This window comes from Hylaeus volcanicus, chromosome 3, assembly GCF_026283585.1.
Source record: "Hylaeus volcanicus isolate JK05 chromosome 3, UHH_iyHylVolc1.0_haploid, whole genome shotgun sequence".
In the NCBI taxonomy this organism is placed as follows: Eukaryota; Metazoa; Arthropoda; class Insecta; order Hymenoptera; family Colletidae; genus Hylaeus; species Hylaeus volcanicus.
The window spans coordinates 7,357,566-7,384,036 of NC_071978.1; the positions used below are offsets into that span (position 1 = coordinate 7,357,566).

Sequence of the window (26,471 nt, forward strand, 5' to 3'; positions counted from 1 at the left end):
CAGAATAAGATAGCAGAACCGTGTAACGACAGATGGGAGAATTCGTCGCTCCCAGGACGGATTACAATACTGAAATACTTCTTTGAGAAAAATATCATTCGTACTCTTACAAGACACAACCATCAAGCTTCAATTTTGTAATAATTTTAATTTGGTTTTGAAGGGTTTACTTTTGAAGATATTTATATTTTTATGAAATGTTCAGCCTTGTGAATACTTTCTTATAATGCTAAGACCAGTATCGAAATAATAGCGACGATAACACGTGTAACGTTAGCGACATCCACCTCGTTCCTACAAATTGTAATTTCATTTAAATCAGATGAGTCAAAGCCAGCAGCGTCACACAAGGATGCTCATAATTTCTCTGTAAATTAACATTTTTTAATGAAACTAGCCACAAACTTTGATTAAAGTACGTGTTTCAAATATATGTCCAACCATTTTTGTTGGACATTTCGTATCGTCGGGAAACGTATTTAGATATTATCCGTTTTCTGACATTTTTTTCGGAATCGGTTTTTATTTTATTAATAATCTTTGACCATATTTAATAAATTGGGAAATAGAGGAAGGGATAAGTAGAAAATTAAATGTAATTGATGCACTAATTTCGATACCCAGTTTCATCAATTTCAAAATTACAATTTGTATAAATCGGATTCAAAGGACTCCCGATTACCTTTGAAGGAATTTAAGCGATCGCTGTATTGATTTGCAACGTTGCACGCCTTTGTGAAAGGATCAGTATCTCCCTATCTCGACAAATACAGTTTCGGTTTGAAAAGAAGGAATTTCGTAATATTATCGAGAATGCATTTTAACCGAAAAATTACCTTCTTAAAATAGAAAATATAAGAAGTAGTTTAATAAGAAACTAATTTTCAATAAGAAATGAAATTCTAAATTACATTTTTGATTAGATATATATTGCATTTCGTTTATTTTCTACTTTTCTTAATTATAGTAAATTTTATATTAATATCACTTTACACTTGAAGAATTTCATGATTGGGTTGACACCGTTTATGCCAAATTGTTTTTGGCGCAGTCAATATAGAAATTGGCTTGATTCAAATTTGAACGATGAATTTCAATAAATACTATTATCCAACTGTACTCACTTCGGCGAGAGAAATTTTAATTAATGTTTGCAACAAAATAATGATGATAGAATTAAATCACACTTTAGAAATGCTGATAATGGGTATGCGATTTCGGAGAAATATGAGGTTGTAAAGGGTTAACTAATTCTCCCCATGAATGGTTTCGTAGCGCCAAATGAACGGAATTTGAGCATCATGCGAAATCGTTTTTATCGGACGAAGCAATTTCGCGTAACGAGCCACAAAGTGCATCGGCCCTTTCCAACGTCGAGCACGGGTGTTTGCAAAATCATCCGCTCATGTTCCGGAATATCTGATACAGTAAGTTACAGAAATTGCGGACTACGGACTGGCATCCCTTTAGGATAATTACTACAGGATCTATACTGGTTAGAGAGAAGCTTTTAATCTACAACACTTCCTTTGAAGTAGAAGCTTTAAAGAAACATTTTTGGGATTATTTCTATTCTATGTTATTTAACATTGTACAGTAACTGATTCAAATTTCTTAAGACATCCCAAAGTAAGTGACAAAGGGTTGGTATTTAATTTTGTCTACTTAACAAGGTAGAATTTTGTTGATTCAATTTCTTTAAAAAAAACTCTTTTCCAACCAATTTTGACACATGCCATTAATTGTATCATCAACGAATCTTTTCATTGATCAATACTTCAGAGGTTATTCCAATAACCAGCGTCGCAAATCTATGCACAAACACCTAATGCAAATATTCCTGAATCGTCCCAGTCACGCAGAGATATTATGACGGCTCTTTATCGATTCGGCCCGACGGCGTTTGTTTACTGCACGGTAAATTTGCACATTTCGGTGACAATTCTCCGATCGTTGAAGGATTCGTAACGATAAATCGACCCCGTCGCGGATGGAATATAAACTTTCGCCGGTGTTAAAGAAGGTGCGATTTACGACGACAAATCGACGCGTTGGAATTAATGGTGCGGATATACTTCAACGGTGAACTGCCCCCTCGTCTGCACTGGGTTACAGAAAATGCTGTGTCCTGGCATTCGTGTTTCTTTCTGTTCATTTAGAGCCGCGATCTCGAAGAAAAAAAGTAAACTTTAATAGGCTACCTGGCACGTTGCTTGGCGAGGTATTAACGGAGTCATATATTGGATTGTAGAACTTATGGTACTGCAGTTGTGAATTACTGTCGTTAATGTAATTTTTTTTCTGGAATTAATAATATGATTTACAACAGTGGAAAATAAGGTCTGTTGAAGGTTCAGAGGTGAACAATCGAGCAGTATTATTAAGTTAGTTTAATTTATTAACTGTCCAAGTATCAAAGGTGAGTTGTATTGGAGTGTAGAAACTATGATTTTCTATCATATTAAATATAATAATTAGAATGTCATGATCGCAGAAATTAAAATTGATCTCAGGTTTTCTTCATCTTATAACATTACTAATAAAATCAATTACTGATGACAAAACCCTGTCATCACATCGCATTAGATCTTAAACAGATAACCTGAATGCAATTTTTACAATATGTACCTTCATGGCATTCGTCGAAACGAGTAAAAATACTTACTAGATACAGGAACGTTAATGAACCTCGTCAGAGTAAATAGCCATTATCTATGTCTATAACAATCTTCAATAATTCTCCCGCGGCCATCACTTTCTTAGCTTTTGATTTATTAACGATCAATAATGGCTTCCGATGGTACATTATTCATTCAATAATGAACCATCAGCGATCCATAGATCTTTTATATTTAATCTCCAATACTCATTTGTTTTCGACTCGTTGATAGATAATGAACATTATCGAAATTGAACATCGTCGGTCACCCTGATTTATGGACCTACCTTAACCAAACACTTTTTACTATATTCATCCAGAACTACAAGTTTCCAGATGTTTCGACCATCTTTCATCGATCCGCGGATAGATAACGAACGTTATTGAAATTGAAAATCCCTGGTTGCTCTGATTTATGAACCTTGCGCAAACATTTTTTTTTCTCTTTAGCGAGTACGCACCGCAAACTACGCGGATAGTTCGGCCATCTTGAAACGAGACTGTGTGTGCGACGAGCTTCCCGTACAGCGACTAGCCAGTTTTTTTTTGCCTCGAAAAGCGCAGAAATTATGCAACAAGTTTCCTCCGTCGAGGACTAGCCGTGTGCACATAATAAATCTATTAAAATGCGATTTATTAAGATAACAAGTGCGCATGAATTTCTCGATGCGACGGGGGAAGCTGGTTATACAAACTAGTTGAAATATTCCTTTCAGTGTAACAGGGAAATCCGATTTTCCGCAATTAAATGCCGCCGCTGTATTAAATAAGTAGCCCCCGCTTTCATGCGCCCTCCACTCCCCTATTCAATCCTCACAAACCAAAGGATTTCTCTCAATATTATATCTAAGGATTTTCAAATCTGCATCCGGAGAATCTCTTTGTCCTCTTTCAACCGGATAAATCGCTAACTTTGCGAGGACATTAATGCATTTTACAAAGCTCCTTTCGCTTAGGGAAATTCGTACCAGTTTCAGACTCGATTCAGTTCAGGAGAGAGAAAGAAAAAAAATGCAAACCTTGCGTCTATGTGTGCCTAACAGCTCGAGGAAATCTCCGCGCTCATTTTCCACGAGTACACCTTATCGTACTCGCGAGATAATTAATTAACCATTTGGATAGGAAGCGAGACGCAATTACTGGCTACTGAAAAATTTCTTAGAGGTTGATAGATTTTCATTGGTTTACATTTTAGATAATAATTTCAGTTGTTTGTCGACATTGTAGTCAATTGTTATATTTCTTACAAAGATGTAAATAATATTTATATTGGTTGCTATAATGTATTTGTTAGACATGATATTCTGATATTTATATGATATTTCATGGGAAATGGTATTCTTCCCTGAACAAATTTTAACGTCAATTTATTTCATAAAAATAAAAATTAAATGAAGTATTAATTTGTTTATCATGGTTCAATTAAATGTATATAATGATTGATTAATTCTTGTCGTCGAAGCATGTATTACTACCACATGAAAATATCTGTAAAAAAGAGTTTACTCTTAAAAAATTAATTTATCCCAATGAGGAATCAAGGACGATGAATCGAAACGATAAGAAAAAAATAACTGTTTAATTATTTACGTACATTTAAAATTACATTATTTGAAGAAATTATTTAGTTAAATGTAAGGAAGTTCTCAGAAACGCGTGGACTAATTGTTAGAAATCCTTTGCCGTCATTTTGGTACACGGAATACACTCCCGGCAACGATCTGGAATGGTGTGGGAACTCTGGATTATTCAATGACCTTACCCGCAGCCGCAGAGGATCCAATTATTCAGATGCAGCTCAAGCCATAACATCAGAATGTGCAAGATCGACTGACAATGTACGAGTACACTCATTGCATAATTGTCGTGTATATGATACGTTACCTCCTAAATGAGCGTATGCGTTCCGCGTGCGTCCTCAATCCACAAATCTGAGATAATTGGTTGATTTGTATCGCGCTACCCTTTAGGTGACGTTTCCCAATATGCGCGCTTGATAGTTAGGGGATGTTTGGAACGAATGGGACGATTATTATATTCCGAAACGTTTTCAGGTGAAACGACAGATCCACGAAAATGTAGCGACGTGTGCTTTTCATCGCGTGTTTCATGCTACAGAAATTCGAATTCACGTTTACGGTCCCAATGATATGCGTAGGCATCTACTTAGACAGGAGTTACAATGCTTTACACAAATCGGGTTCTTTAGGAGATAATGGCTTTTACGAAGGCAGCTGCTAGGACCCTACAGAATTTCTGACCATTTCACTTGAAGGAGCATCGCTGTATGCATTAGGTTTATGGGGCATTCCTATTCGAATCGATCATTTTTGTGCCTCGATATGCTTTTCAAATACGTTGAAGTCCAGGCGATATTAGGGTGTCTTTAAGGTTTCATCTTATTAGTCTAGTAATTATTAAAAATTGCAGCCACTCGAAGTTCTCATTTTTTAACTTTTCAAATAAAAACTGCCTTCTAAAATAAATTTTTAACGTTGAAACTATTATATTAACCATACGGATTTTGCCTCGTTCTTATTTTAATCGAGAAGGATGGATCTTTGCTGGTATAGAGAAGTCATGAAAATAATAAAAATGTTCACCTATGAATATTCTTACCATCATCAATTCTATAATTTTTATTTACTATTTATTACTACATCAATTTCATAATTTTTGTAATTTCATAATTTTAGTTCACCTTTCCTTGCATTAAATTTCGAGCTTCTCTAATAGCTTTCGGTAGCGTGATTTGCTATCCTGAGACTAAATATTTTCCATAAACAGATAATATTTAATTATTTTCAACCATAAGTGCCGATAACAGCCCAGTAAAATAATACGTTGAAGAAATTGCCACAGAAGTACAGTCTATTATTGTCAGCACTACGATAAACATTTGTGTCTATAAACTGTACGTGGAATATTGAATATTGTAGAAATTCCAATAAGAAAAAACCCGGTTATAGGATAGAAAAAATTTTATCGCGTGTTTTTTCTACCGAATGCAATATCCGAGTGTGTACCTCGCCCAATCAAACTATCAATTTCGAAAATTTAGAAGCGGTTATTCGAATATTGAAAATAAACTACGTTCAGAAAGTATATCGATAGTTGACGGCCATGTTATTCATAACAGAGTTGAGAGATAGTTGCTTTTTAGATGAATATCGATTTTACAGTAGGTTGCTCATCAAATAATTTTGGTATTATTCCCCCGAAGAATTTATTTTGTACGCGCATGTTTCAATTACAATTTATTTATGTATGATGAGTATATGTTGAAAATGTTTATAGCAAATTAATATGGAAGAGTCAACGAACAGAATTGTTATAACTAATCGAAGACATGAAATATCTTGTAACATTTTCAATCATATTAATTCTTCATGAATCTTCACAAATAATGTCAGAAACTTGTCACACAAGTTAAGAACAAAATATAGAAGATGGTACAGGCAATACATTATTAAAGTAGAATAGAGTAAACAAAAAAGTAGAGTCAACAGTAGGAACCTTCAGTAGTAGAGCCTTCAGTGGAAGTTCGAAATTTCAACGAAATTGAAAAAGCCACGGACACGTAGGCTATTCATATGAAGGAATTAATTCTAATGGATGTATGTGTCAACCCGACGGTCATCCATTCAGTTTAATGGACGACAGTGAATGCAGGAAATCGCTGGATCTTGTTCTTACAGCTTTCGATTAACGTGGAAAATATTTGTTCGGAAGTTTCTGCTCGAGAACAGGATATTAGTCATACTTTGCTAAACGGAATTCATGGAAGTTTGCTTCAAAATGGATGCGAGTACTCGTCAATGGATCATCTTTCTCAGAAATATATCCAGAATATTATGGAAGAGGGAGAAAATGTAATTTCGTACATCATTTGGGAAAAACTGTTCATACAAAAAAAACATATAAAATTTATAATATATATTTATATAAAAAGTTTAGATAAGAGAATACGAATGTTTGAAAATTCTACACATTGTTTCACTTGAAAATATCTGACAGATTTTAACACACTATTGTTAACATATTGTAATCTGCTTAAATTTTATATATATATATATATATATATATAGATGTATATTCCATACTCGATCCTTAAATGATCTGTCAAACTTTTTAAAAGTTTAAAGAGACACGTATTGGCCTACGTATATGAATATAAATATAAAATATAAAGTTCAAGCTATTTAGAATTTGTTAACAATAATGAAATCTTTTAGATATTTTCAAATGATTCAGCTTAAAATGTGCAAAAACATCGAAGAAGTACCCAAATTTAATAAACAAAGGAAAATGAAGCTACAATAGAGCTGTTTCACGATGTATGTATATATCTGTCGCCATTCAAAAGTAGAACTGCCAGTTCTAATTAGAATATGGAATCCACCATAAAAGCGAAAATTGAAAATACCCAAGGACGGATGCGCTGAAATTCCTAATTCCAGGCATAACACGGTAAGCACGTTCGTATTATGAATCCAATCCCTATCGCAGTTCTATGGATAAACGCGCGAAAACTTTGTTCGCTGTAATTATTGCAATGACGCAGTTTGAGTGGTCGAATGTTACTTAACTAATTTAAATTTCACCGACGGACAAGGTGGCCAGGGAACAGTATTAAAAATCAATTCAACGCGTCGGCACATATTCTAAATTGTGCTTCCACCGATATCATTAAAATATCAACCTTTATCCCCCAATTTACAAACTTCGAACGCCGCGATTCGTTAAATTTAAAGTGATTCATCGACCGGGAGGTATGTATTTTTCGTTGTTGCGATGTCAACACTATTTGTTATGATTACGCACGAACGTCAATTACTCGCGTTTCCTGTTTTTTCAAAAATAGTATTGATTGATCGATAACGTGACCGATGCTCTGTCTACGTTAAATACAACAAATTGAATAATAACCATACAATTAAATCTGGAACAATGGGGGTTTCCATTAAATCGAGAAACGTGATTACTACATTGAAATGAAATTAAAAAAAGAATCCGACCAATTGGAAAATTCTGCTCTTCTAAAATGTAACAGAAATGTTTCTGTATTAAAAATGTTTTAATAAGGAATGATGTATATTATCGAACTTCAAGTGTTGCAGACAGTTTTACAAATGAACTCGCATCGTACATTTCAGTTTACCAGAAATTAAATTTTCATTACTTTTAATAATAACCTTTTTTATCAAATAATTACTCAAGGTAACAGGCTTCAGCCAACAGTTATATCCGTTTACATTTGTTGTATTTTTTGTGTAAACATTTGCTAATCATGGAACGTTATTTTTCATACATAATGCCAGTTAGGTTTCATAACAGCATTTTAACCTCGCCTATTACCCACACACATATTCCATTTACACTTTATTTTCATATACTACACGTACACGTACGTGTTTCCATTTATGCATAATAAGAGCGATATAATATTAAAAACTAATAATACATCACTCGCTCGCCTTATTATCGTAAATTTCAAGATTGTGTGTCGAAAGTATACGTAATTTAGTCGAACGTTAAGGCAACCGCAAAACGTGCTTTGTTAGGTTGTTTGTGCTACGACCACCTGGAACGTTATCCTCTTCAGGATTATACTGAGATAATAAGCTTTAAAAATAAAAATAAGAGTACCCCAGCAAAAGTACCCTTACTGTATATCATATTGTTTTCCTACATTTCGTGGATCATTCTTATTTTTATTTATCAGACATATTATCGTAACACTATTTTAAAAATAACCACACTCTAGATGGTCGAAACGTAAACAATTCAGCTTGCTCCATAAATTACACGCATTGCTGCAACATTATTTCACGGTATAATCTAGTGAAAATGAAAATTATAATTTTAGTTTATTTCCCATCTGGAGTTTGGAATGACCTGTACGAACATTTTCGCGATAAACTCGTCTGCACAGTTTCCCAAACGCTGGTGCGCCATTTCAGACGGGTTATTGAAGTCGTAATTGGCACGCTCGTCGATGTTCTTTTAGAAGTTGCTGTGCCTGATAAGGAGTTTGCACTTTGTGAAGCTTAGTAAAAGGAATCAGTAAGAGGGATTTCGTTGTGTATATTTATATAGCCCCCCGTCCCTACCGGTATCTGTCGTCGTTAATTTCTTAAAGGACTTTAATAATGAAAATACTTTGTCTAAACAAAGATGTTACATTACCTGCAACTTAATTCTCCTCGGTAGTTGCAACCGGGAGTTCATTAACGGGCGCAACTTTCATGCTTCTTTCGAAGTACGAAAACCGTCGGTGATGTTTAATTAACGCTAACGATATTGAAATATGGATGCCGTTGAGTCCAATGAGAAACATAAACGTGCTAAACCGCTGCCAGCTGGAGTATATTCGGGAAATTAATGTTTAGAGGTGCTAGCTCGCGTCTGAGATTGTGTCTGAGCCCGGTACGTGGATCAATATTTCCTTAGAACACGATTAGGGTTTAATTGCCGTTTACCAGCCTAACATGAGTGTCATTACTCGTCACGAGTCACGAATACATCCGATACTCGATGAATTTAATCCTACCGCTTTGTTACGACATCGAAGAAGATACCGTCATGGATCCTTTGTCTTATTAATTACGAGGCGTGTGTTATTTTCATTTATTACTGTTTATTTATTATACGTTTTTCCCCACGAATTGTTGATAATAAATTAGAATTTAGTTAGTCTCAATGTCTAGAAATCGATATTATTTGAGAATTAATTTAAAGTTTCATAATTAAACTTATACGCTTAGATTTACCTATTGATATTTGCTGTAAATATTAATTAATTTTGTAATGAGTAAAAATCTTTATTACTTTAAATTTCGGGGACTTCTATATGATACATGTTAGAAACGGAAATTGTTCATTCCTGATACAGGTATCATTTACAATTGTATACAATAATTCTATAAATATATATATTAAAGAGTATGGTAACGTTAAAACCGTCGGTGATGTTTAATTAACGCTAACGATATGTTATGGATATGGATAATGTCTCTGTCTCGTATATGTGTATGCATTTCATTTAGAATTACAGAATAAAAGCAGAAAACTGACCACTCGTTTCACTTTTATTACGACACGCTCTTTATTATATTTATTTGTAGTATCATTATTTCTTTTCATGGAAAAATCATAAAAATAATTTTAAACGAATTTTTAGTCTAATAAACGATTAAAGCGTCACGTGTCATCTGCCTTCCGTTTCCACGGGAGTACGAGATGAAACGAGCCTTCCACAATGATCGAACCACGCTTCCTGAAGTCCGTAGGATAAGGATTCTGTCGGAAAATATAAAGAGGTTAGGCTTAGTCTCTGCTTGACCTGCTTACGTTAACTCGCCCCATTCACCGCCGAGTTTCTCGAGTACTTTGCAAACTTTAGCGCGCCTGTAGCTGTGTTATAAGCATAAGTAGCCGTAAGTAAGTAAGTAAGTAAGTAAGTAAGTAAGCGAGCAGAGGGGTGAGTGTGTATACCACGGTTATGTAAAGTGTTCACCGTGACTGGATACTCAAGTCGAGGACCTTTCGTGTTGCAGATTCACCAAGGTTTGGCAAACCGTTGAACAACCTTACGGTCTCCGTGGGTCGCGAGGCCATTTTCACCTGCATCGTGGAAAATCTTGGAATATACAAGGTAAGACCGCCTCTTGCCACCCTCAAGCATCACTATTTCCACGCGTCGCTGCGGTCGCTCCGCAATTACTATGCGACGCATTACACGCGCCGGATAGTTTGAATAAATAGCGGCGTGTGCCCTTGGGCGAAACGGAACACTTCTCATCGTAATTTAATTGAGGACTAGAACAGAATAATTACGGGAATACAAGAATATAGTGAAGAGTCATGGGTAATTTAAATTATTTTCTGTTTTGGAAATACAAAGTGTTCATATTTATTTTGATTATTTTATACTAACATTGCTGGTGCCTTTGTAAAGACCAACATAAGCTCAATATTAGTAGCTACAGATATTTATAATTTTATTACAGCAATTAATTTTTGTTTCAAATTCTAAATATTCATTTATATTTAAACTAGCTGTGTCCCGCAGATACACCTGTGTAGGATACTATATACATTTTATTTTAATATTAGTGAATAGTGGAGGAACACTCCTCATCAAAGTTCAACGCTAATTTAAAGAATTTGATTAGACGCATATCGAACTAGTTGTACATCCTTCGCTGGATCACATGAGAGCGTTAAATTCTTGAAGAACTTTCATTTTAAGTAACCTCTCAGAAAATGTTTGGGGGTCTCAGACCGGATAGTCTCGTGGGAAATTCAACATGGCTGCGACGTGCACGTCAACTATTGGGACATTTAGTCTCGGTCGAATATGGTAGTTATAACACACAGAAACACAGAAATTATGGTCGAAATATGCCAATTCTCAGAAGTAGAAAGTCTCGAACAATTCGTACTCCATCAACATCCTATTTCGTTCATGAATATTTATTACACTCAGCCATGATAAAAAAAAATGCAGACCTTCAAAAGTTCTCTATAATTACTTGCATATATTTATTATAAATGCTTCCAAGATAAAGCAAGAAAGCACATAATTCTATTTGGAAAAATTACGGTGACGTTCAAATACTGCCTTTATTAATTATAGATTGAAATATTGCTTGCTACCCAATAGTTTTCTTCAAACCTGTCGATATTCATTTGATATTGTATAACAAAAATGTTACCATTTCTTTTTTAATTATAATCACTTGAGTTAATTAAAAGGTATATTAAAGGAAGACAATACAGAAGCCTTACAGAAGCATAGACATAACAGAAGCATCGGTACGCACAAGTAGAAATAGCCAGTAATAGTCAGACATAGTTAAGTAGTTCTCCCTCGCACTTATAACCCACAAATACCCAAATTTCCCAACTATAAACATTCCTAAACCCCGTCAAGCAGTCAACAAAATCATCTGCAAAAATTCGAAGAAGGTTCAACATATACTTTTCCCCCCCAAAAAATTCCCAAGGGTGACCCATTTACCGAAGAGCGCCGAAGTAGGAAGACCGTTGAACAGTTGCACGGTTGTAACCTTGAACGGCGTTCAGTTTCATCAGTTTCCAAACAAAATTTCACAAAAGCACGAAGGATAGAACGTACGAAAAAGCGAAAGATAGAGAGGGGTTAACAAACGGTGGAAATAAACTCCCGGAGCCAGAGATTCGGTGAGAATCCGTATCCGACGCGTATCTCGGCAACTCCATTTAAGCAGAAATAAAATCCCGCGGGGTGTGAGTTCAGCAGTTTGTTAAGCGGTTCTTGGCCCCCTTTTTCCTTCCTCCGCCAATACTTTTTATCCGCCTATTCTTTTTTATTCCCTTCCCTTTTCCACCTTCCTCCGGAGGCGGAACATCCCTCTTAGAATGCGCCCCCCTTCGATTCGCTAACCCTCTTAGCTTGGTCCTCCTTCGCGCCATGACCGCAAAGGTACGAGTTATAGTTTCCTAGATAGAAACGTCCCCGCGATCGGGGACTACACTATCCTCCATAAGTTCAATCGCGCTGAGTGGAGAAAGTATTATATTTATCGGAAGTATTATATATGTAGTTACAACGCTACGTTTATTTCACTGGTTATCAGATGCGTAAACTAACAGTAGTAGGTGTAAATGAAATTGTGCAGACCCTAACGTTTCCAACCCTCTCGGAACCCCTTAATGAACACATGCAGAGTCAAACTTGTAATATCCAAAATTGTTCTAATTTTAAAAATGTGTTCAATTACAAATACAATATGCTAATTAAAATGAAAATTGAATCATTTTACATGCACCAAATTATTGAAATAAATAGCGTAAATTCTTATTTAAGAAGCGCGAATGCAAAAGTGATGCAGCTTTTGACAAATTATATGAAAAATTCTGCCTGGTTCGCGTTTTTCATAAACGCGATTGTGCTTATGGTCGGGTAATGTGTGCGCCTCCGATAAAAATTCGCAGCGATTGTTTACCGCGTTGTGTGCGCGCGCGAGCAGACCAAAATGGAATCGATTCATTATCTTTACGCTCGTGGTCGACGACGTCTCACCCGGAAATGAAAATACGCCGGACAGGAATATTCGTTGGATAGGAAAAAGGAAGGAGAAAACGAAAAATAGAGGAAAATGAAAACGAGCGCGAGTTTATCCGCACAAAGGGCCGTGCCTTCGATAATCGACACGATGCTCGCGGCGAAATTAACGTGTTCGTAACTTGCTCCTCACCAGCGTTCGTTGAAAGTTCCACCCAGGCGTTGTATCGTGCCCCTGTCGATACAAATTCGATTAGTTTGCGAAAGTAATTATCGAAGTTAAAATCGCCGTGAAAGAAATCGTGTTCCGAGTGTGTTCGCTAACGGGACAATGAGGAATGAGGACGAAATCAGATGAAATTCAAGCGTTTAATCGATGCGCGGCATTATTTAACCCACTATCCTTTTCATTTTCATTTCATGAATATTATAATGCCTGGGTATAATTCTCTCTCTCTCAAAAGTAGGTATTACTAGTATTATTGTTGTGCGTTAGATTAACACTATAGCTTTGGATAATGTTAATTGCAGTCAAGCCACTACTTTTACATTGGAAATTAACAAAAAATAATATTTGTAAAGAGAAGAAATGTAAAATATAAAATGATCAAATGATATTTCAATTATAAGAAGAAACAACATTTATGCATTTTATTTTGCATAAAAAGCTACCTCATCTGAAATATATTCACAAGTTAACCGTTACTTCTATTATTCTACAACATCTGACGTTAACAAGACTTTTCATACAAGCACATTTCCATTTTCAATTTCCTTTACTCTCTTTATTACCGATAACTCGCATTACATATAGTAGAAACAACAGAGTTCGTTTGAAACGTTTTATCTTCTAATTTTTTGTTGTAGCGTGCTCCGTTCTATCATCATGCTTCCCGTTGGATCGATCAACAGACGTTCCTTTATACTTATAGCTTTTTTTTTATGAAAGCTGAAACCAAACCATTTGTTACTTGTTCCACGAAGTTGTCTTTGTGACAATTTTTTTTGTCGTTCTGCGTATCGTAACAGATATAACCATTTAGCAATCCCGCTTCATTTGCAATGTGCCAAAAATTCGCTCGAAAAGCAAACCATTTATCGCTCGTTCACGGAATTGCCTTTGATAGACCATTTTTTCATTCTGAGTGTTGTGACAATTATAATAGTTTGATAAAACTGCTTCAAACAGTTATTGTTTCAAATTAAAAATAATGGAATAGATAGCGTGTTAAAATTGACTACATTTTTAATTTAGAGATTGCAATTTTTAGAAAATTTATATTTTTTACAAGTCCGCAAATCCGAAATCATTTCTAACGAATACCTATTCCATTTGTTTGCCTAACAGGTCTCTGTTCTATATCATTTTCATTCACTACAACTTAGGCACTGTGTTAAATTATTTGTATAAGTCTCAATATAGCGCCTAAAGGTTTAAGCTTGCTTTCGTGTTTCGCGAAAGTTATCTATAATTCAACGTGATAATTAAAGCGCTCACGAGTGAGAAGGTAACTTTAATGACTTCGACGAGCTAGTATCGCTTAAGTTCTTTAAGTATGATGAGGTTATGTCAGTGAACTGTTTACAAGAACTTGTGTATTGATTATTTTCTGGAGTACTGTTATAACCACCTTATATTGAATGCATGAAGTATTTAAACTAGCGAGGGAAACTACAACATTCTTAATTAATAATTCATTATCACGCTAATTCGTGTGATGGAAATATATTTGATCGCGATAGGTACTCTGGAAAGCTATGGAATAAATGGTGTATCCGTTCAGAATATCATTTCTAACCGTATAGTATAATAATTTAAAATAATTGTGCAGTGATAATTCGCTGATGTTAATCTAATAATTGAGATTTTACGAGACGAATTATTAAGAAACTCTAAAATTTTAGTTTGCAAGATTATAAGTAACTAAGTTAGAAATTTTATTCGATCGTGTCAGGGTTCGCTGAATATTATAATCCATTTAATAAATGATCACGAGCTGTTTCCACGATATTTGAAATATTTCGTTGAGGCTGTTACTTGAAATAACGTTAATGAGATTTAATTATAATGTAATATTATCTAAAAATATTGAAAAAATCATTTAAACTATCTACCAAATCAAAAATCAGATTTTTTGAATTGCAGATTGAAAACATGAATTGTCAAGAAAATTTATGACTCGTTAGCAAAATTTTTAAAAATCTAATACAGCTTCGTTTCCATAATCTTTGAGTAACCATCAAACTAACTAATTCAAATATTAAATACAGTATTTTTTTGTATATATTATGTTTATATATTTCTAATACTATAATTCAAAATATATAAAAAAAATCTTGAATTTCACATATATTTATTATGTTTAAAATAGAACAGAAAAATATGCAAGCTTTCGGTATTAATAATCCCTGCAAAGCAGTTGAAATTTACAAGAATTAAACAATGAAATTGTAAAGTGAAACCGTTTGTATATTATCCAAAGTCGGCGGGAAATTTTAAAATTTCATTAAAGAGTCGAAATTACTTCCTGCGGAAGCGACAGCAAGGCAGCAGAGCCACCCCAGCCTGCCGGCGCATGTTTTTACTGCTCTAAACCTAATTGAAGTTGGAACCCTAGAAATTTGTCGGAGTTCGAGGGATTAAGGCTGAGAGAATTTTTTCAACGCGTTGAAGTAATCGTATCTTTTAATACTTACGGTCGTCTCTTGTTTTCCACTGATTCGTGGTTCGTCGAGGTAACTGTTTCTCCATTTTTATTATGCCACAAAATTAATTGGAAGTGTTTGGACAGCTGCTGTTAATAATAACAGTCCAAACTGCATTATTATTTGACAGTCATTCAAATTATAATTTAAGAAATATGTAACGTGCGTGTATTGTACAGGTAGGAAAGAAAATCGTGGATCAACTTGGAAGAGTGTGATTCTTCATGTAGAAATGGATCGAAAATGTTGAGTAACATATTTTCATATGAAGCTTCGTTTTCGGGAAATTCGAATTTGAATTCTGATAGGACTTTGCTAACATGTCTGATCATATCGCGCCATTTCTACTTACTTATGACTCTCTCAATATCTTTAAATTACAATATTAGTATATTAACATGAACATAATATAACGTAAAAATTTCAGTTCATATGTTTGACTTACTTTAACCTTCAGAATTATATCAGCACCGATTATGCAACGAATTTCGCTCCAAGTTCTATGAATACGCGAGCAAACAGAGTGAGATTTAATTACTTATTCCTCGCCAGTGGAGACGAATGTCCTGTTTCGCAAGTTATCATTCATTTCTCGGCAGACGTGTTTTATTTATATAGATTAAGAGTGGAGTTTAAACGAGTGTCAGATTATTTACTTTGCGAGGGAGTTTCAGTTCAACTTAATTCGGAATAAATTTCTCTTTAATAGAACCGGAGTTTTATTTCCTTACCGGTTTAATGCGATGAGGGTTAAATCCTATTTCTGCGAGGAGGTGATAATCCCACGAAGTATAGAGAACATTGCTGTGAACTTGAATGAACCAGTTCGGATTTAGAATCATTCGCTAAGGAGTCAAAGTTTCTCGTGGATTTAATGCACTCTTGCTCCAAAGACTGATGTAGAGTCATGCGTATGAGCTTTTTCCTGAAAATTTTTAAATTATCCTTAACTCAAGCAATTCATGAAACTGACAACAATGTTGAAGTATCTGTACAAAAATGTGTAGGTGTGCTTGTCGATAAAGACGACAAATTTGGAATTTTGTTTAACATTTCGACTGATGTGTTTCGCGTTACCTCCAGAGTCAATATACATAATAATTATAATTATAGTGAGAAAATTTTATGATTATTCTGAATATAAAAATTCAAAATGAAAAATAATTTTCTATATTATTATGAATATAGTGATCTTACTCCATATTCATTGAATGGCTTATTTTCAGGCAAACCATTATTCAAACCTGTCCATTATTTTTACAAACCCTACTATACAAATGACACCTATTTGCATCTTGTAAGTGAGAAGATAACTTTCTCGAAAATCGTAGGAAAAAACTTTATTCATGCAGAAGGTTTCTTCTACGCTTTGGCATAAATTCGTAAATAGAATCGTTTTCTTACAGCATCATAAATAATGTCCCGCTCCGCGTATATTCGTCGGAGATTCGTACTCGAAGCACTTTATTTGCACCATCAACAAAGAAGAAAGCTTTCCGCCATCCAAGCACGAAAAGGCGTCTTCGTTTTCTTGTTTGGTTTGTCGCTCTTCGACGCGTAATAGTGAATTTAAGTTTCGTTTCTTGTCGCAATTCGTTTGAAGAAAGTTCAGGCTGCATTTCCGCAGCGTTGTGCATTTTTCACGCAGATTTACAAACACGTTTACATGCGATACGCCGAGCGATACGTGAACAGTTTTCCTCCGAGGAATAAAAATATCCCATTCTCATGATTCCTTTTTGTATTATAATTAGTGTGACTTGTGCAATTAGTTTTCAATTTATGATTCATAAAATTTTGAATCTAGTAATACACGTTATGCAATAAAATCAGAATGTAACCAAACGTATGCTTCCACACAATTTTTTTTAATTTTGTAAGTGTGTATAATTGACTACTTATGACGTAGCTTTAAAAGTAGGAACTAGAACACTCTGAATTGGAACAGTTACCATGGCATATCTTATTGAAATTTTTCATCGATTTCTATGTCGGTTATCAGTACTCGTAGTCGCGTATAGATTAAAAGTTTAGCCGCGCACAGGACGTTTATATCTGTTTACAAACGTCCCGTGCATTCTGTCGCAACTGTCCCATCAGATTACCAGTTTGATCTCGCAAGAGCCAGCCGCGTTTGCCAAATGGTTACATGCCGTTCCATCGTCCGTTCTACGGGGTGTTCCTGACAATCGTAACACAATCAGGGAACGATTAACTTTTCATGGAAAAAAAAATATAGAATAAAATAGAATATAAATGTACTATTTTTAAATGAGTTCTATTTTCTTCTTAGAATTAAAATAAGTTTGTATCTAAATAACCATTAATGGAGACGAGAACGTTTTGAAATATATATTTTAATGTAATCGAGTTAACGACGAATTTGTAATAAGATTAGCCTGAAAACGATATGTACTTTATACAGATTTACTGAAATCTAGTTAGGAAATTTTCCAAAAGGGGATCAAGACGTGCAGTGAATTTCTCATGGAGTTAAAAGGACATGTATATTTTATTATTTACAGAAACCTAGTTAGGAAATTTTTCAAAAGGAAGGCATGGTGAGAAACGAATTTATGGTATAATTAACTTTGACAGGAGTTGGGAAATATTCAAACTTACAATTAATATAAATAAGCCCACACAGAAACGTACTCACATAACATATTTTATTTTACCATCTAGCAATGTAAAAATGGTCTTTATAGAGAAAAAACACTGTTTGATGCTGAAATTACGTATTACTTTTATTATAATGATCAAACATACAAGGCATTATTTGAGTTTATAAATTAATTATTTTGGTGAGTTGTTCATTGAAACGCTTCGTTCATTAATTTTTTATTTTCCTTCGTTCCATGAGTTAACAATTCTACTTTTTCGTTTTATTTATCATCTTCTTACCACACCCATATCCGACAGGTTTTCGAAGTTACGGCTACAGAAACACTTTTAGATTTCTTTTTGGATAAGGAATCGTTCCTTTCTCAATTTGTAGTACGATTGCGAGGACACCGTGTACGTACGCGGTACGTTTATTCCGAAATGTAATCCTGTTTTCGCGTACCGTAACTTTATCGACCTGAAATCGAGTGCCAAGTACGGGAAGAATTTGTTTCTGGTCGGAGAACAAACGCTCGAGGAACGCTTCAAGGTATTCGCTTGCGGTAAACGTCGCTGAGAAGAGAGCCCGAGGAGTGTACCTAATTCCCAGATGAAGAAAATCGATTTATTTGCATTCCTTTAAAGTTCTTAGAAACGTAATTCTATAGCATTACGGCGAAATTGGAAAAATTATTCGAAGAATCGGAAAAAGTTACAGGGCTTTGAACTGATCTCCTTAGACACGCTAATACTGTACATCAAACTTTAAAGCTGTTCTTTCTTGAAACAACATTCTTCAAGTTTGTCGACCTAATACTTTGGGAACGAATTGACGGACAGAATGACTGGAAAATTTACAAAATTTTGCGCGAAAAGTGAATTAAAAGTGACAAGAGATAATTTCGAAGGTTGCTCTTTTATATTAGTAAATAATTGTCACTTGCTATACCAATAACCAACAAGTAAAAGTTAATCATCTGATACCTTCGTAACTAATCCAATAATTGTTATATATTAAATTCCTATTTATTGAAATATCTTTATTGTACATACAACATTTACGTAATATATCCACGAACGCGTTAATTAGCATAATGAAATTCAGGTTAATATATCTTGTATTGCGGTAAAAAGAAAATTTGAAATATCGCCCAATTTTTGATTCAAGCAACGGAGGAATCCTTTAAGCCAATGTTCGGGATGAATAATACAGGAACATTCAAAAAATACAATTCCGAAGCGCGCGGTTGCAGGTAATACGTAATATTATGTCGGAGGATAGCGTGCAAGCACGAGCGGTCGCTACATATTCAATGAGCGGCACAATACAATGCGGGCAGAATGAACGCTACGTCGCAAGCAGGAACCGAAATACGAATAAATTAATCCCAGAAATAAACGATAACCGCCGCGATATATATTTACGTGGCCGAGCGACCAGAGTGTCGATACTGGTGTCAAGTGCGCGATTTAATTGGCTGAAGCTAGCAGGGGGTGATCATGAGAACCGATTCTCGTTTGATAATGAAATCTCGATTCCTGGGGGAACAGCCACCGAACTGGGGGCCTCTGAATTTCGAGAATTTTAGTAGAAAAGATGATGGAGGTTGTCTGCTTGTTAATAAAGATTAGCGAAACCCACGCGGGTTGGCATCGATAATCAGCTAATGGTTGGAAAACGACTATAGTTTGGTAATGGAATTTCGAATCCTGAAGGAACAGTACTAGGAGCCTTCGTATTTGTTAATTTTGAGGATTTTGAGCAGGAAAAATTGCAAATTTGCAAAAATCATTCTAGCAAGCATTAATAATCTAATAATAATAAAGCACCATTCTTCCTAAAATAATTGTCTATTTTTAGAGAGAGAGCTAGTAAAGTCATCGTAATAAATATTTAGAAATATTATCCTTGAGCTGCCATTGGCGTCTTCATAATAGGTTTTCACCTCTGCCAGTAAGGCAAATATACATAGTGATTGTGCCGCATGAAATCAATTATAATGAGACGCACGAAATTATATAAAATTAATTTAAATAAAGCATGTGGTAGTTATGCAATGTTTCTGCAATTGCAAACATAATACTAATTGCAAAGAATGAATTACGTCCGGTTAAAATTCAAAATTAAAATATAATTCTGAACTCCGCGTTGATTTTATGAAACGTGGATTACTCCGTCCTCATGCCACGTTCTCTCTCACTTTTCCATCCGCACTCTTTCATTTTTAACGCCCACTTTAAACCGTGTTTTAAGACACATACCGTATTTTCTTACGCGCGCTTCATTCTGTTTTTCATACGGCGTTCTTTTATTCGCAACACAGTTGCTTTTTATCAACTCGAAATCTAGTAACAGCGCGTATCTAAAATTCTGATATTCCAAGATGGCTTCGAAAGATATCCTGGAGTATTATAAAGTCGTTTCCTGTTTCTACAGTTCCTATTTAGAGAACACAGTTGCATGCCGGTAGATGCATCGCTCCTTTCGGAGAAAAGTAAAGAAAAATAAAGTGGTTAAAATTGGATTGTACATATTAAATCACGCTGTGCATTTCGTGATTATTCCTTTAGCAAAGAACCTCTTGGTAATGAAAAGTTTGTTCAAAAATATACTTACACACTTTATTTGAATTTATTTGTACAATTCATTTTGTAGGGATTCAATTTGTACAAGTAAAAATGAAATAAATGAAGTACATGAGTATCAGCTGACAAACTTTTGATAATATTTGCTAATATCATTTAATTCTTACTGCTGCATACATTTTATAGTATTACAAATGTTAATGTACATACAACGTGCAAATAAAATTATACCAACATAAAATGAAATAAAATACTGATAAATGCGTTAATTCGACATTACCTCACCAGTATGAGGTTCAATTTCACCCTCTCGACCCTCGGGCTATTAAAGCATTCGCTCCAGAGGGACTCATATTAATTGAAAATTCAATTTATGTAAAATTTGATCGGTAATTATCCTATAACGTTTCAAACTCTATGTTAAATCCTAAAGATTTCTCTATATTTCTGAATGCTTATTCAAGTCCAAATTAAATCCCTATCTTTAAACCATACACATCAATTGAAAATTTAATTAATGTACACATATGTCGATAAGTACCCTATGACATTTTCAACTGGATATCAAATTTTAAAGAATTCTGTACACTTCAAGTGACTCATCGAATTTCAAATAAAATCACTATTCCTACACCAGTTCACGCGCACATTATAAATTATTTAAAAAATATTCCACATTTCTCCCCAATAGGATACCAAGAGCAGTTGAAAGAGAACGAATACTTCCGCGTCTCGGCTCCACTTTTTAATTCGAGTAATCGTCGTTGTATTCGAGGCCACTCCTGGCTAAATACCTTGGCCTATTAAGAATCCGCAATTACCTAAAGATCTCGTGCCAGCCAGACGCATGATTCTCGACGCGTTTCTGCCGTCGGTTCTAATACGGGGTTATTTCGAGTAAGGAGGTTAACCCTGGAGAATGCGGGGCGAATCCCGCGTCTCGAAGTCAATAGCTGAAGTGGAGAAGCAAGAGGTGGTTCCAGAAGAGCTTGGAGAACTTGTGTGCACGAGCTGCCCTGTGATTGCTCGTGCAAACAAACCGCCGTATTAATTATTCGCAATACTGATGGTTACGACGTACCCGGCATCCGAAGGATCTCTAAGGGTCTTGGAATTTCTTATGCATCAACGGTGACTCGTTGGATCCCTGATTTTGTTCTCAATGTTCATTCACGAGGTTTGAATGCGTCGTGTTCGTTCCGCAGATTCGCCATTTAAACCTTGATAACCTAAAACACTTCATGATTCTAAAGAAATTATTTGATAATGAACATGGGGGAACATGGATTACGAAGTTTTAATTGAAATAGAAATTCTAATAAAAATGAATTTCCAAGTGTACTTATGGTGTTAAAGATTCTTTTGCAATAACGCTTGGTTGTGATGCAATTTGACTTTAAATAATATCAATCATCGAGAATTTGAACAATATTTGAACAATAAGTATTGCTAATAATTAATTTAATTATTGTCAGAAATTAATTTTTAGTTGTTCTGATCATTAGGTACAAAAACATAGAAAAATTTCTTACGATCAATATCTTCGATTAACACTTCAAAACAATTTAAAAGACATACAATAGGAATTGTTCGATGCCCAGAGCTTTAGGAGGGGGAGCGTCATATTGTTCAGAGGCGTCGGTCGCTTAGCAGAATGGGCGAAATAAGTAAAGCAGAGAGAAGAGAAAACAAGAAGTAGAGACGCGTCCTTTCTGCGCGTTCCACAATTTTGCTCGCTCCAACGAGCCAGACCGCTGATATTAATATCGTGATAACGCTAATTGCTTCAGCTGGGTAGGAACAATTCGCCAGGGGCACGAAATAGAACCTTGAGATGCACCCCCCGCCCCCACCCCTCCAAGCCTTTACGTCGAAGCAAGGACCATTGGTAGATGAAGCAATTATTAGTGGCGGCGAAGGATAGAAGGCATTCTAAGTAGGATGAAGCGTGGTATGTCGTCGTATCGGTGAATACGACTGTGCCGTTTGAATTTGCATAGTTACCTGGCCCCGGCGCCACTGTTCCCTCGCCTTCGTACAGGAGTTCACAATTGTATCGCGATTATTAAATTTACGTTCTGCGATAGTACGATTAGGAAATCGGCGAACGAAAGTCTGCTGGGGGGCGAATTGCTCCAGCTATAGGAGGTCTAAACTTCGCCCCAAAACGCGTAATATATGCGCAGGATGCATAAACTACGTCTCGATCGTGAATCCCACAGACCTAATTGATATGAATCACAGTGTTAATTACAGAACTGCAATTTTGTTTTCGATAATGTACTAAAACTTCGACTTGCCCGAATCTCGTTTTAAAAATACACAATGTGAACAATGAGAGAGAGAGAGAGAGATTTTTCAAATTCTAGAACTTTACTTACTTACTTACTTACTTACGTACTTTATTTCAATCAATGATTCAAATATGACATTAAACTGGCCAAAATAAATAATTCCTCGAATTTGTTTGGAATATAATTAATATTCCAAATAATAATAAATATAATTAATATAAAATTATGGAATATAAAATTAATTCCCTCTTAAAATATTTATTATCGGTTACAAATTTGTGAATTTTCGTTTCCACCGTCGCATCTTGTATTTCTGGACAATAAATAACATTCGTAAATAATGATTGAATAAAATAGAATTCGCAATTTTAATTGATTAAAAAGCTCGTTACAAAATGTAAGTCCTTAATTAAATGTGCCTTGACGAACGAAGTACATTGTGAGCTGTCATCTTGCAAATGGCCGTCAGTGCTGGGAACAGCAAATAATGAACGAAACTTTAAGCGACGGTTTACGTGAATCTTGATACGTAACTTCATTTAAAGTTCTGATTGCAATTAGAGACCCGTTTCGTACGTAATATTCTACGAGTTGAGTCATTAGTTAATGATAAAGACACTTTTTTGGAACAGAATTATGTCTCGTTCATCATAAACCGTTGCCATTATTTAATTTTACATTACTCGTACGAACAGGGGGACAAGTATTACTTTTAGAAACGAGTTTCAAAATTCATCGCGTTACATCTGAAGTTTCGACGGAATTTTTGCTCCGGCGAAACGTATGTTTAAAACAATATAACGAACCATTTACCCGGGAGAAAGAGTGAAATTGTAGAATTAAATTTTTATTTGAAAAAGTGTTCATATTTCTAACGGAATATCAGAATAAAGTGCGGAATACAACTTGCTACTCGGTTTAAACAGCAAAACCAGCGTGGTAGCGTAACTTTTGTGTGGAATTATAAATTACCGAATAGTTAAATTTTATTTCAAAGGAAACTCGTGTGCAGCTCCGTACTTATTTGACCTGGTATAACACACGTGGAGAGAGTTATAACAGAAAAAGTGACGGAGGTTCGAACAATGGTGCATAGGAATTTATATTGTTTTACATTATTTAATGCAAATACTTTTTTTCATTTTTAATTTAGATACGAACCACAATTTTGTTGAATGATAACATTGTTCCAGTAATTACTCAAATTCCCCTCAAGGAGGAAGTTCTCTCCCCATTCATAATACATTAAATAATAACATTCAAATTAACCATCCATTGTTAGGAATACTTTCCCAACTCACTTTTCATTTTACGCAAAAATAATAAAAGACTGTCCCCAACTTTCGCGCTTCGCCTCATCAAATAGACAATTACCAACCGTTTGTGCGTAAACATTTAAAAATTCTTGGCGATCGGTTGGAACGATAAAAATATTGAGCACACACCTTATGAAGGGGCCAGAGGGTACGGGAATTGTATTCTAAAACGGGGATTTATCATCGATACTCGTCGAGTGTTGCGCCACCGGCATCGTGTCAGTCGGGCTCGATGCAGTTCCACTTATCGACGCAAAATATTTGCCAGAAGTCGTTCCCCGTCTCGATTCCAGGGGATATACGCCGGAATTTCCGCTTGAACTTCATTCGTCCACGGCCTGGGTCTCTCACGTGTATTACGAGGGGAGCAGCAGTTGCAACAGTGGCGACGGGTAGGGTGCCTTGTAATCTAGCAGCCGAGAACCGTGTGAATCGAAAGGTGAAGATGAAGCTGGAAGTAGTCAAGGAAAGTGGGGGAACGTTTTCCTCGATGCATATCTATCTGTACATACGCTCCAGGGAAAAATGATGCCCGAAAATTCTATGCCACCCGTTCGAACGACAGCAACCCCTCGAATGTGGTGAATTCATAACAACCGGCGCATGAAATAACTCGATCTTCACTGAATGTATAGTAGCTGACGTGCAAAAGGTTCTGTTACTTTTATAGGATATGTTATGATCAATAATATTTTAAAATCGAGATGAAATTGTATTAAAGCTATGGAGTTTTGAATTGTTAATTTCTGTAAGTTTAAATTTGTTGTTTATTGTGGAAATCAACATTCAAATCGAAGAGTTATGTTTCTTTTACATAATAAATGTTTAAAATCAGTTTTAGATATTTCTAAACGCTCTTTTCGATTATTGCTGCACCGAATGCGCTGATTTCGTTAGATCTCTCTACTGAGCCTATTATACGAGCGAGAGAACTTCCGCGTAGATCTAATTAATAATCCTTCTCTGTTCACGAACGCAGGCCTTTTGTTCCTGAGCTTAGTACTTAATTCGTCCAATTGTTGACAATGCCTTTCAGAATGAACGGATTCAGCGCTTTATAAAAGTTGACAATAAGTTAGGCTTTTATTGCTCTGGAATGCAAGCATTGTTCAAAGGAATGTATTTTAATTTCTAGCGTCGATTTCGTTTCTCACACAAATTATGTTTAGGGCTAAACCTATATTTATTTGTCCTATTGAACAGAATGTAAATTAATATTCGGAAAGCCAATAAATTAAAAATATTTTAGAAAAGAATACTTGTCCTAGATATCACGTTTATTTCCACGTTTATAATGAATAAGTTAAACGTTCCGCTAGCATCAAGTCACAAGATATACAAGAGACAAGAACAAACAAAATTAATATTTGGTGAAATGGTGTCACTCAGATACTTACAAGATTAAAACGAAAATAGGACGCCGAAGTTATTTTAAAATTAATTTCACGCCGAGGACTTTTAAGTTTTTCCTCCAAGACGTTCTCCAGAGAGATATACACAGATGTAGATGAGTCGTGATAGCACCAATGAGGACTAGGATGGCTTCCTGAGTTCTGTTTACTTCCTGCGAAAACTTTCAGCATGAAGGCTACACCTACTTTGTTCATGTCTGTTTTGTTTGCCGCGTCTGCTCGTGATAATCGCTCACTTAGACCGCGACGGATAAAGTTAGGATTTATAGAACGTCTGAAGAAGCTCCAGAAGTAAAAATTTCGAATATAAATGTTGGTTCTAAAAGTTTATGACGGAGAGTGTTGGCTTTTCGATGCTCGAGATACGGATGGTGAAAATGGACTGTCTCAGCTTTGGAATGAAATAAACTGTCATCCTGAGAAATAGATACTTTGTCCGTTTCCATTAAATCTATTTAAGCCAATTCATGAGTTATGAGTTTTAAATGAAAATTATTCAAAATGAAAATTAAAACGCTTAACGTTTAATAACGTGAGATAATTGCTTGTGATGATAATTATTTATAATCTTGACCAGTTAGACTTTCCAGATATTCAAAATATTTTAATTCATGATGTAGACTAAAAATGCTCTATAATATGCTTTGCCAGAATAACATAACACAAGGCTGACGTATCTACACGATATGTTTACCTGTAATGTACAGACTATTTTCAATTACCCTATAACAAAATTCATTTATGATTCCGTGGATAAGGGAGCATGTACATTCATCAATGAATAACTGGAGAGCAGCAAAGCAAAGTAATAGTCCACTTCATAGATCCGTTACATATAATCAA

At 35.2% G+C, this 26,471-nt stretch overlaps 1 protein-coding gene across 2 annotated transcripts in view; it reads left to right on the top strand.

The window, feature by feature from the left end:
• The window catches only part of LOC128874129 (lachesin-like), a 152,838-nt gene that overhangs the window by 63,605 nt on the left and 62,762 nt on the right, over positions 1–26,471 (top strand). For both annotated transcript variants that reach the window (XM_054118488.1, XM_054118489.1), the window contains exon 2: positions 10,219–10,316. In XM_054118488.1, the coding sequence (XP_053974463.1) occupies positions 10,219–10,316 (98 nt within the window). The remainder of the gene's footprint in view (positions 1–10,218; positions 10,317–26,471) is intronic.